The sequence below is a fragment of the Prorops nasuta genome, unplaced genomic scaffold (assembly GCF_024137725.1).
Source record: "Prorops nasuta isolate Cenicafe-Biocafe unplaced genomic scaffold, Cenicafe_Pnas_1.2 PNAS00009, whole genome shotgun sequence".
NCBI lineage: Eukaryota > Metazoa > Arthropoda > Insecta > Hymenoptera > Bethylidae > Prorops > Prorops nasuta.
This window is the reverse complement of record NW_027116806.1, coordinates 1,571,009-1,583,959: the sequence shown is the minus strand read 5'-3', so window position 1 is coordinate 1,583,959 and position 12,951 is coordinate 1,571,009. Positions and strand designations below refer to the sequence as shown.

At 36.2% G+C, this 12,951-nt stretch overlaps 1 protein-coding gene across 1 annotated transcript; it reads right to left on the bottom strand.

Moving 5' to 3' along the window:
* Positions 1–9,921: 9,921 nt before the first annotated feature.
* LOC136776498 (putative nuclease HARBI1) lies at positions 9,922–12,326 on the bottom strand. The gene is made up of 8 exons (XM_066732058.1): positions 12,210–12,326; positions 11,631–11,786; positions 11,262–11,525; positions 10,971–11,167; positions 10,734–10,881; positions 10,593–10,616; positions 10,399–10,540; positions 9,922–10,319 (listed from the first exon to the last, which is right to left on the bottom strand). The coding sequence occupies exons 1-8, from the start codon at positions 12,324–12,326 to the stop codon at positions 9,922–9,924; spliced, it is 1,446 nt and encodes a 481-aa protein (XP_066588155.1).
* Between the last annotated feature and the right edge of the window lie 625 nt (positions 12,327–12,951).

The window sequence follows — 12,951 nt, the reverse complement described above, 5'->3', positions numbered from 1 at the left end:
TGAAGAGCTCAGTTTCCCACCCATTTTTCCTCAGTTCCTGATTGGTCCTCTCGAAGAAAAGAACCAAAGATGTCTCTACGAAATAGAGTTTTGAAAACGCAAGAAGAATATCGCGAGTGGGTACGCGAGTGTCGTGAATATATTCATAAATTCAGAATCTCTAATCGCAACGCACCTATAGGCACGCTGCAGAAAAATTTTGCAGAAATTGCACAAATACAGTGTCTTTTACTTAGAGCAGCTAAGGATAAGAGTTATTGTTTGAATCATGCTCTCAAGAATCCTGATTTAGGAAATCAGCATAATTATCATGAGTGGGTACGCAAGTGTCGTGATTATATTCGAAGTTTAAGAGATGCTAATAGATCTGCAGCTCCCGATACAGTACACAAAAATCTGGCTGAAATAACAACTATCCAACGTCTACTTCTGCATGCGGTAAAAAATAAGAAATCAATTGGAGCGAGAAAGCTTATTTGGAAAGATCTCGAGTCTTAATTTAAATCTCGAATATGTAGCGGAATGGTTGTAAATTAAAATTATATAGAACCACGTGATTTTCTAACAGGTGCAAAAGACTTAGTAAACACCTACACAGAAAAAATGTTTAATAACGTGAACGCAGTTAAGATAAATTGCATCTTTAATGGCCAATTTATTTGTAAAGAGATTAGTGATATTAAACATATCTCAACCCGCAATGCAGTCTTATACAAAACTGATAGTTTTAGTGATTGGTACAATACAAATATAATAAACAAAATTCTAAAAGAATTGAGTGAGTTTCAAGAGCGTGATAGTGGATGAGCGTTGGAAAAAATTTTGAATTTAATTATAAATATAAATTCTTATAACCCGCTGCATATAGATTGTGCAGTCGAGCTTCCAGAATCTATTAAGAATAAACAGGCTGTGATAAACATACACAGTGATGATAATACATATTTTGCATGGGCAGTAACGGCTGCACTCTATCCGCCAAAACCGAATACTCATCCCCAACGAAAATCTTCATATCCTCATTTTACAACTGTTTTCGGCGTTAGAAGTATAACGTTTCCGACTACATTAAAACAGATTCCGTAATTTGAGGAAGATAATGATGTCTCTATTAATATTTTTACTATGGTGGTAGAGACTGAGAGGAATGAGAATACAATCATAGCATCTCTACAATTAACAAAATGCAAGAGGACCAGACACGCTAATCTTCTTCTTCTTCTCGAGCATCAAGGAGCAGCAGCACATTTTATATGCATCAGGAACCTTTCCAGACTGCTAAATGGACAGCTTACTAGAGGAAAACGCTCTCATCTTATTTGTGATCGGTATGTTTTACTGTCTATATATATATATATATAATTACTGCTTCTATATTCTAATATTACTTTTTCCCTTTTATAGTTGCTTACACTATTTCCACAATGATGAGAAACCAAAATCGCATGAACGTGATTGTGCGCAACTCAATAAAAACATCCGAATTGTGCTACCTGACAACGACCGTTGGGTTTCCTTCAATAACATAAAGAACAGTGAGAGGGTACCATTTGTCATATACGCTGACATTGAGTGCTTGCTTGAAAAAGTTGAGCAAACGGATGACGATATTGGTATTTATCAAAAACACATACCTTTTAGTATAGGTTATTATTTTAAAAGCGTTCGTGATTCAACGCTTTCTAATTATAAATCATATCGAGGACTTCATTGTATTGAATGGTTTGGACATGAGCTTGATAAAATGGCTAGTATAGCGAGTGAAAACCTGAAAACAGTAATACCTATGCATAAATTAAGTATTAGTGAAAATTCAAGGCATTATACTGAACCCAACTGTCATATATGTCAAAAGCCGTTTCTTCCAGATCAAATACGTGTTCGCGATCATGATCATTTAATTGGTAAATATAGGGGACCTGCTCATAATAATTGTAATTTAAACTTTAAAGATTCACATGTAATACCAGTAATTTTTCATAATTTATGAGATTATGATGCACATTTTATTTTCAGTACAATCGCTAACTTGTATGAAGGTTCAGTACGCTTGTTACCTGTACATAAGGAGAAGTATATTTCATTCACTAAATTCATCCGTAAATATAATATACAACTAAGGTTTATCGATTCTTTCAAATTTATGGCATCTAGTTTAGACAAAATGAGTTCATATTTAACGAGATCACAGTTAAAAAATTTAGAGTCAGAATTCTCATATTTAAACATAGAACAATTTAACCTTCTGACAAGGAAAGGTATTTTTCCTTACGATTACATAGATAGTCTGAACCGTCTGGAAGAAACTGCTTTACCTCCACGCGAGATATTCTATAATAGATTATCCGATAGTGATATTAGTGAGGGTGCGTATAATCACGCTAAGGAGGTATGGACCAAATTTCAAATGCGAACACTTGGGGAGTATAGCGATCTCTATTTGAAAACTGATGTACTATTGTTGGCTGACGTTTTCGAAAATTTTCGTGAAAGCTGCATGCAAACTTATAATTTGGATCCTGCTCATTATTATACACTCCCAGGCTTCACTTGGGATGCAATGCTCAAACATACAGGAATAAGATTAGAACTTTTCACTGACGTAGAAATGCTGCTTTTCGTAGAACGGGGCATACGTGGTGGTTTAAGCCAATGCTCGCACCGCTATGAAAAGGCTAACAATCGGTACATGCAAAACTACAATCCCGACGAACCTTCTAAGTATTTAATGTACTACGATGTAAATAATTTGTATGGGTGGGTAATGTCTCAACCGCTACCTACTCACGGATTTCGCTGGATTGAAAATGTTAATAACTTGGATATCTCTAATATACCGATAGATTCACCCGAGGGTTATATTTTAGAGGTTGACTTAGAGTATCCAAGCATTCTTCACGATAAAGATTCCGACCTTCCATTTTGTCCCGTACTTGGTGCACCACCGGGTACACATCAGAAGAAGCTACTTGCAACTTTAGAAAATAAGGAGCGCTATGTTATACACTATCGTGCTTTACAGCAATGTATGCGTAATGGTGTTGTCTTAAAACACATTCATCGCGTTATAGGATTTCAGCAGTCCACCTGATTACGTAAATATATCGATCTGAACACTAGTTTGCCTGCAGCATCTAAAAATGAGTTTGAGAAAAACCTTTTCAAATTAATGAACAATGCGGTGTTCGGTAAGACTATGGAAAATGTTAGAAATAGAGTTGATGTGAGACTCGTAAGTAGGTGGGAGGGAAGATATGGTGCTGAAGCAATGATTGCTAAGCCTAATTTTCACAGTCGCACTATATTCAGTGAGAATTTGGTCACGATTGAATTAAAAAAATTAGCAGCTAAATTTGATAAGCCTATATACGTAGGTATGAGCATTCTTGATATTTCGAAAACATGTTTGTATGATTTTCATTATGATTATATGCTTCCTACGTTCGGTAGCAAATGTAAAGCGTTATATACCGATACGGATAGTCTAATATACAGCATTGAGTGTGATGATATTTACACTATTATGAGGGAGAATCTTGCTAGATTCGATACAAGCGATTATTCTCCCAACAATCAGTACAATTTACCTCTAGTGAATAAAAAGTCCCTGGGCTGATGAAAGATGAGAATAATGGGCAGATAATGACAGAGTTTATTGGACTGAGATAAAAAATGTACACATTTAAAGTACAAAATAAAATTATCAAAAAAGCTAAAGGCATTAAGACTTACGTTGTTGCTAGAAACATAACCTTCGAGGACTATAAGGACTGTTTAACAAATTTTACTGTACAAGTCCGCAATCAAAATTGAATTCACTCAAAATGGCATAATGTTTATTCGATTACGCAACGGAAAGTAGCTCTCAGCCCATACGATGATAAGCGTTATATCGTGCACGGAACTGTATCGACTCTACCATGGGGTCATTATAGAATAAATTAATTATATTTAAATTGAATAATTTTATTAATAAATATTGTTTTTACAAAATATTATCTTTATTTATCCATGAATTATGTTTATTATCGAATCCTAACCACTTCACAAAGACTTTATCGCCCTTCTTACGTAATACCTTATCCACTAGATATACATTAGGATTAGCAGTTTTTAAAAGTTCATATTCGTAGAATCCTCCGTATATATCAGTACCACTAGAGTCTCTAAGTAAATATATAACAGGATTTGTTTTCTGCACTTTTATAATTTCAAATATTTCAGTTGTCCAATTTGATGAGTATCCCTTTGCGAATACATTCTTGTATTTACTGATTCGTACAAAATCACCTACTTTGAACTTGGTACGGCCAACAATCTTTATATTATTGTATACTGTAGTCAGGAGCATATTAGCATGATCTGGCGTCACATCAACTGGTCGCATTCCTATAGTACGATGTTTTCTTGCGTTGTAGTCTTCAACTAGTCGCTGCAGTATACCTCGCCACTTATAATTTCCATTTAACGTAAATCGTTCCCACATTTCAGTCTTCAGCGTGCGATTCCAGCGCTCAACTATCGTAGCTTTCAATACGCTGTATGTTGAGTAATGATTTATTCTACGTTTTTTTATAAGCGATTTGAAATCACTATTATAAAACTCCTTGCCATCATCTGTCTGCAAATTTTTGGGACATCTCCCACTTTTCAGAATCTTTGTAAATGCGGCTGTCACTTCCTTGCCAGTTTTGGTTTTTAGTGCTACTGCCCATCCAAATTTCGACAATGCATCAATAACTGTGAGAATATAGTGGTAACCTCCGTCAGCATAATTCTTCATATCAACCAGATCTGCTTGCTAGAGGTCATCGAAGCCTCGTATTATAACTCTTCTACGCTGAAAATTCCGTCTTGCAGGTACATGCAGTTCTTCGACCAATTTTTTCTTTTCTTCACTATCCATAACTCTTCAGGTATGTGTTGGGTTTACAAGGGTACATCAAGCAATGATGGTAGTAAAAGTTTCTTTTTCCTAATAAAACTCTTTGACGAATTATTTCAAGAAGAATTCCCGTTAGCATGATTCTCCCCATGAAAAATAGCACTTTTTTTAATTCCGCATTATCTTCATTATATGCTTCTTTGATTCAGCATCCTCTTTAGCCTGATTCTCCATGAAAATTGATGCATATTTCTTTAAATCTGCATTATCTTCAGCATGTTTCTGCATGAAATTTCTCAATTTCACTTGAAAATCATTCAGCCTTAACTCGGTTTCATCCAGTCTTAACGCAAAACTTCGTAAAATATCACTGTTTTCTTGCATTTCATTTTTAAGGTTCTCACGTACAACATTCATATTATCCAGCAGAACACGCATATTCACAGCACATTTCTCATCAGTAGCATCAAATCCTAAATTTGAAATAATATTCGCCTTAGCATTAAATGCATTCATACGTTTATCAAATTTTAATGTTTCATCTTCAGTTTTGCGGAAATATTTTCTCACATTACTGGCAGTAGAAATACCTCCAAATTTATTTATCGACATTGTGAAGTAACACAATCAACTAGGAAATTATGGAAAGTGTAATCTCTTTTATAGGATAATACGTTCTTCATGAAGCTTCTCAATTATTGATTGTATCTCATTATGATGATTCGTATGTCCTGCAGCAGATGATACTATCAAAAGTCTCAAACTTTCAACTAATTCGTTCGGATCATTCCAATGTACATAGTTCACTGGTTTATCATTAACACACATATAACCGCTGCCTTTTACAATATTCTTTGGAGGAAATAATGGACTAATTATTTTCTTCCATTTCTGACCCTTATTCCCACGAAGCTTTCCCTCGCTACTGTAATCTGCTCGGTGTACATTAGTTTGAGAAAGAATATTCTTATATGTTTTTAAATCATCTTCAGTATAATCATGTGGCTCTTTCATGAAGATCAATTCAAATAGACCAATAGTACCCTGATAATACTCCTCATCAATAATAATAAAATCTCCACGATCTACTTTAAAAGCACATTTTCCAATTCTCATTTTGTTAAGACTACCATCTTGTTCAACTCCAAAATTATAATCAATTATTTCCTTATTTTTACTCATAATCATCTTATATATTTACGTCCAATTGCTCCATATTCTGACAAGGAACTATTTAAATCTAAGGATCTTTGCAATGGCGATGATGGAGTTTCTGCTTGCATTGGTGATGGTATTGCTAAATCAATAACATCCTTTTCCACTTTCACTCCCTCCTCCTCATCCCAATCCTCTTCCAGAGAAAGGTATAATGTTTCATTAGGTCGTGAATTTCCTTGCTCATCATCATCAGATGAAGGGGTTGGAATTTTAATTCTAGAGTTGTATGCGAAATCTTTACGTTGTAGAGCCGATGAGAGATAAGCCCTTTTACGTTTCGATGGAATAATAAAAGAATTATCGCTTACAGTAGTCTTCTGTAGCGGTTCCTGTTTATACTCATATTTCGGGGACACGAAGGTCATCTCATTATGTTCAGTGAGCTTCTTCAATGGCTCAACAATTGGTTTAAAAGTTTCATTTAAATTGGTTTCCATCATTTCTCTTCCTGATTTGAGTGCACGATATTCTTCACGAATTACTTTACTTTTCGCAGTAATCTTCTTAAGCAGCATCTTTTCTTCCATTTTCCTGCTTTCCATATTTTCCACGTTCAATCAACATTCAATCCACGTTCAATCCATGTTCAATTTACGTTTCCACGTTCAAACCACGTTCAATCCATGTTCAATCCACGTTTAATCTAGGTTCAATCCACGTTCAATCCAGGTTCAGTCCACGTTTTTATTTCCACGTATATACTAGGTTTATTCCCCGCTCATTTTATGTGTGTGTTTTGATGGACACTTAGCTCTAAACTGAACAATCTTAAGCAAACGGTATACTATTTAATCTTAGCATACTCATCGAAACCTTTCCGATATCTATCATTTTGAATTGTACTATCCTTGTCGATCACTAGAAATCCATAATCATGGTGCCAGTACTTTGAACACAATTCATTGAATTTTTCAAATAACATATCCGTGTTTACATGATAGTTATAAATATGTTTTAAATTAGTACCATCTTGCTTAAAGATTATGAGAAGATTTGCATTATCACGAATCATGTGTTTAGGAATTTTAGCATAAGTCTGGCAGAGGTAGAAGCAGTCAATATTTGAATGTCTACCCATAGAGAAATAGTCTCTGATATTATCCTGCTTATCGTTAGCAACATCATCAAATATAAAAATAGAATTGGGTAACGACTCTGTTACCTTTACAACGTCGCTATTGTTTGAAAATTTAAAATATCCAATACCTTTTAGTCCTTTTAATAACCGTTCAAGGTATTGATACTTGGGTTGTTGATGCGACTTTGAGTATACATAAATATTTTCAAATCTCACACCATTAGGACTTTCTACGAGACTAAGCAGTACGTTTGTTTTACCGCAATTCGAGGGTCCGCAAATTATACTACGAATTGTAGATGGAAGTAGGGATCCATGACGTTTACTCCTTCCTCCACAACCCCCACCGAGAATAAAGCAATCGGCGTTGGAGACACGAATGTGCAGTGGTTGCTTTACGAAATCCATAACTGTAAAACCCTGATCATGCAAGCTATTTATAGGCTTGAAGCAGATTATCTCATCAGTTCTCATTATGTCGTTGTTAATGTTAGATGTGCTACGTTTGGAGGATTTAACTATTGAGCAGCTTGAATACATTCCAAAAATTTTACTATTGAAGCGCTTTCCAAACAGTAATCGACTGGTTTTGTGTAAATTGCCTGAGCACATTCGTGCAGATCCTGAAGTGTAACAATATTGTGCCTGTACGGAACATTATAATTTACCTAATCAAGATCATTTTGATGGATTACCACCTTCAATAAAAAATGCTGGATGTGTCAACGAACCCGTTAGGAAAGCATGACATGATGAGTTATGGTTGTGGATCTTTTTTCAATAAGCTGCTAAATAAACTACCTTTCGAGCTGCATGTACCTGGCTACAATTATTGCGGTCCAGGTTCTCGCCTTCATGAACGGTTAGCACGTGGTGATCGAGGAATAAACCCTCTGGATGATGCTTGCCGTGAGCATGATATAGCATATTCAGTATATAAGGACCTGCCCTCGCGTCTTCATGCTGATAAAGTACTTGCACGGCGTGCACGACAACGTATTATAGCTAGTGACTCATCCGTAGGTGAACCAGCGCCAGCGACTGCTGTCTGGGCATTAATGAATACAAAACGGAAACTCGGCTTAGGACTGCGAGTGTCTAGAAAAAGTACGAAGAAATGAAAAATTCGTGTACCGAAAAAACGAGGTGGTTTATTGAGGAAAAAGTCACTTACTAAAACAAAACGGGGGGGGGAGGGGGGGGGGGTTTATTACCACTGCTTCCGCTGCTGAGTGCGGTAGGCGCATTAGCTGGCGGTGCGGCAGGTATAGCAAAGGCTGTAAACGACACCAAAGCAGCCAAAAACTATTGGAAGAAATGCATCGACACAATCGCTTAATGGAAGCGAGACGGGGATAAGGTTTATACCTCGCACCATACAGCCGAATAGGAGAGGGAGTGAAAAGGAAGAGAAAGTAAATAGACTACCTAAATCTGGTCCTACTAGTAATACAATTATCAAACGTCTGCCGTGAAATACCGCATTTTCGGGGAGTCTTTATGCGTACATCTCTACCTCAAAATGTGCAACGCAATGAGTGCGCAATTGTGAATCTTGATGACGAACAAGGTCCTGGAACACGCTGGGTCGCTTACGTTAAACGTCATAAGCACGTTAAGTATTTCGATTCCTTCGGAAATTTAAAACCTCCAATTGAACTTTTGGAATATTTTGGACCTTCTGCTATAATCGACTACAACCACGACCAATATCAATCGTATGATTCAAGCATATGCGGTCAGTTGTGTGTCAAGTTTCTACAGGAACAATGTCTTTAACAGTTACACTCTCTGGCCGTGACTCGGTATTGGGGTCAGATTTTTTCCCCCCGATCGATCTTCGAGATGGACAATATGAACTCGGTCTCGTAGACTTTCAGAGCTTCAATTCAATCGCTAATGTTGATGAGACAAACAATATAGTTTACGTTGATGATCAGGGACTCGATTCTCAAACTTATGTGATAATTATCGTTAGAGATAAAACTTGCGTTTTAATATCGTATGCGAGAAGCATTCCTAATTTTGGAGAAGCAATCGATACGTTAAATGCGATAATTTTCATGCACGATATCAATGCCATGTTGCCATATTTCTATCACAACAAATAGCCAATTATCATCTTGCATTAAATTTGAATTCTTTATTTTAAATGTAAGAGGAATGAGGTTACAGAGAATATACATAGTACTATACTAATGTTTCGAGTTTTTCAATTTGCGTTGCACATTTTCGTGCTTATGTATTTGGTATTTATAGATATTTAATATAATATCCAAATGGATGAGAAGAAAAAGAGGTGTTCCTATGTAAATGAAGAACAAAAAGTATTGATTATTGGTAAGAATGTTAAAGTAATACAAAAGTGTATAAGTTGCATAAATGCTAAAAGAATGATATGATAATTAATAAATTTACAGATTTTATGAATAACCATTCACAATTAGTGTCTGGTAAATTTTCATCATCGTTTACATACAAGGATGCTCAAAAATTATGGGAGGAATTGACAAGGAGACTTCATGAAATTCCAGGTGCAAGTAAATCTTGGCAGCAATGGAGAAAAGTATAAAAAGAGATATTTTATCAAATATAATTTTATTTTTAGTAGATATATATATATATATATATATATAAGGAAAACAGTATTTTTTTTTATATAAAGAAAAATTATATTATTTTTATAATGTTATTTATTTAAATGTAATGTACATCAAATAAACTATAAAAATTGTGGCTTTCAAAAATATTTTCTTATCAAATTGTTCCTTATTCTTCTTCCATTCACTAAATCTGGATTTGTTCTGCCATTTTCGTCTGGAATTGCATCATTGTTAATATCCATACCTAAATCAATTTCTTCATTTCCGTCTGGTTCAGGATTAGTCATATTATCACATATACATATATTATGCAATACAACACATGTATTTATGATCTTTGAACATACGTCAGGCCGATAATGTAAAACTCTGTGTTTTAATAGGCAACGAAATCTCATTTTCAAGACACCATTACATCTTTCTATAAGTGACCTAGTGCTAGCATGTCGTTTATTATATCTTTCTTCAGCAGAACTTAAATCACAATTTAAAATTGGTGTTATTATCCATGGTCGAAGTGAATATCCAGAGTCTCCTACAAGACAATAATCAGAAGTCTTTAATACTAAAACCTAAATAAAAATTTAGAAAAATATTTGAAAACTAATAGTTACCTAGCAAGAAAAGTTGTTGCCTATGACTGCTTACATCTTGCATTAAGGGAAGAATGTTGCTGTTATTCCATATATGTGAATCGTGTGTACTTCCTGGAAATTTGGCATTGACATTTATTATTTTCAAACTTGAATCACAAATCTGAAATAGAAAATGATACAAATAAAATTATGAAAGATAATATTTCACTAACTATTGTTATTCTATTACTGCTGCACTACAAAACTCCGGTAATAAGTTCAAATAAGTAAAGCGTATATTCATTCTTTCAAGCATATTATTTAGTTTGATAATATATTAATGGTAAATAACCTATTTATAATTTATATTTTACCAATTGTACATTAATTGAATGATATCCTTTTCTGTTAATATATATATGTTCAGGATATAATGGATCTTCTTTAGGAGGAGGGAAAATTGCAACATGTGTGCAATCTATACAACCAATGACACCAGGGAAACGATGTTTTATGTAAAATCTAATATTGATAAATTAAATTTAAAACAGCAAATAATAAAATTGAATAATGATTAAGAATGACATTTTTATAAATTGTATATAACATACTCATTTCGTAATTTTTGTAATCCTTGCAGATTATCAGGAAATTTGACCCAAGTATTTAATACTTCTGGCTTATTGAAAATATTAATGATTTTATTTATGCTTCTGCTTACAGACGGCAGACTTATACTCATAAATGTGTTTTTCCCTATTCCAAACTGATAACTTCCATGTGCAAAAAAATGTAAAGCTGTTAAAACCTGTAAATGTTATTATTAAATTTAGGTTATAAATGCATTTGATATACAAGTCAATGTAGTAACACTGAATAATATTTAAAAGTGAATGTATAACCTCAACTGTTGCACTTAAAGACGAAGATCGTGTAATTTCCTTGGAGTAATTTTCAACAGTATTAATAATCATCCTTGTTCTTTCTTTACTCAGTCGAAATAGTTTTATAAAGTTACGATCCGTTAAATGAAATGGGTCGTCTGTTTTATAATAAGTTCTATGTGATTGACTTGTACTTTCTATGGTATTATCAACCAATTGCTCTAATAGATTAACCATTATGGTAGTTCTTAATGACATTTTATAAAGAATTATTAAAGGTACCTTCGGAATTAAATTAATAGCTTTTTAGATACGTTGTAATGGATTCTTCTACCTCGATGGGCTGATCGTGATAGTTATCTTCCTATTACCTTCGGCCGTCCTTACATTCGGTACTTTCAGGGCGCCAGTTGGTCGTGTGGGTGACCAAGAACCCAGCGTTAACATAGGGGTCTTACCCCGCCATTCCAATCGTATGCATTTTCCAATGGGCTGATTGGTAGTGCACAGAGGACGGTACGGAAGCCTGGTTTGCTCAGTGTGCTAGGTCGTGGAGAGAGGGGAGGGTCCCTTACAGGTAGCCCGAGCCTCGTGACAATAGACACACTCTCCCACCCACCCACTCACACATGTGAGGGGAGGTGAGGAGACGAGAACATTATCGAGATCTTTTCTCATAGGGGACTGTCAGGGTGGTGCATCCCCGCAATGCCCAAGTCCGCGGTGCCATGCGCGTTGCCATGGACTTAGCGGCGGCACCCGGCATGCAGCAGAAACCTACCATACCTGCACAGGTCCCTTATGCATCGATAGCCTACAGTGTGTTCGTTGCGTAGGGAGCAAGCTCACCTCACGCACACGGACACACTCATCGGTGAGCCGGTGTGGTGTACGTCCGCCTTGCGCGACGTCCCAGGCCCGACTCACTCTCTTATTTCCCCCTCCTCAGGGGACTAGAGAATTCGCCTTTTCGCAGGAGTCCCTGTGCCCACTTCTCGTCTCAAGCCGCCAAGTTACTTGGCACAGCCCTGCCTTGCTCGCTTGGTCGGCTTGGACTCTTAAGTGGAGCGCCGGTCTTTTCATCCGGTCTTCTGACGGTCCACAGGGATGTTCCTAGATGGTACTTCCTGTCCACTCGGAAACCTATGCACCGAGTCGGTAATGTAGGGTTTGAAATAACCATTACTAGTCGTTAGCTTCTCTTTAATTTCTTTATTAAATCCGGTATCTTGATACGTAACGAGAGAACCTCGTTACATACCCCCCTCCGTAACGGAGGTTTCGACCCGAAACCGATACTTTCGAACCTAGTTCGCTCTATCCTTGTTAAGGGTCTACTTTTGGCGGTATTTCTGGCTTGTAAGGCTTGATGTCAACTGTTGACATTTTTCCAACCATTTTGCCTGCCAGATCTGACAGTTCAACCACTGTCTGCGATAACTTTTTAGCAATCATGAACGGTCCGGTGAATGGTTTGTTCAACGCGGCCGATATATGCTTTGCTGCATTCGATAGTTGTCGGTTTCGAATTAGAACTAATTCGCCAACCTCGTATTGCTTTTCACGACGGCGTAAGTTGTAAGGTTTAGCCTGTCGTTCGTGAGCTTCGTCGAGAGCATGCTTGAAAACCAACCTTAAGGTTTCTAAGCGTTTCATTCTCGCTAGCCACTGTTCGGTAGGCTGCGGAATGATATCGGTATCGCCTTCT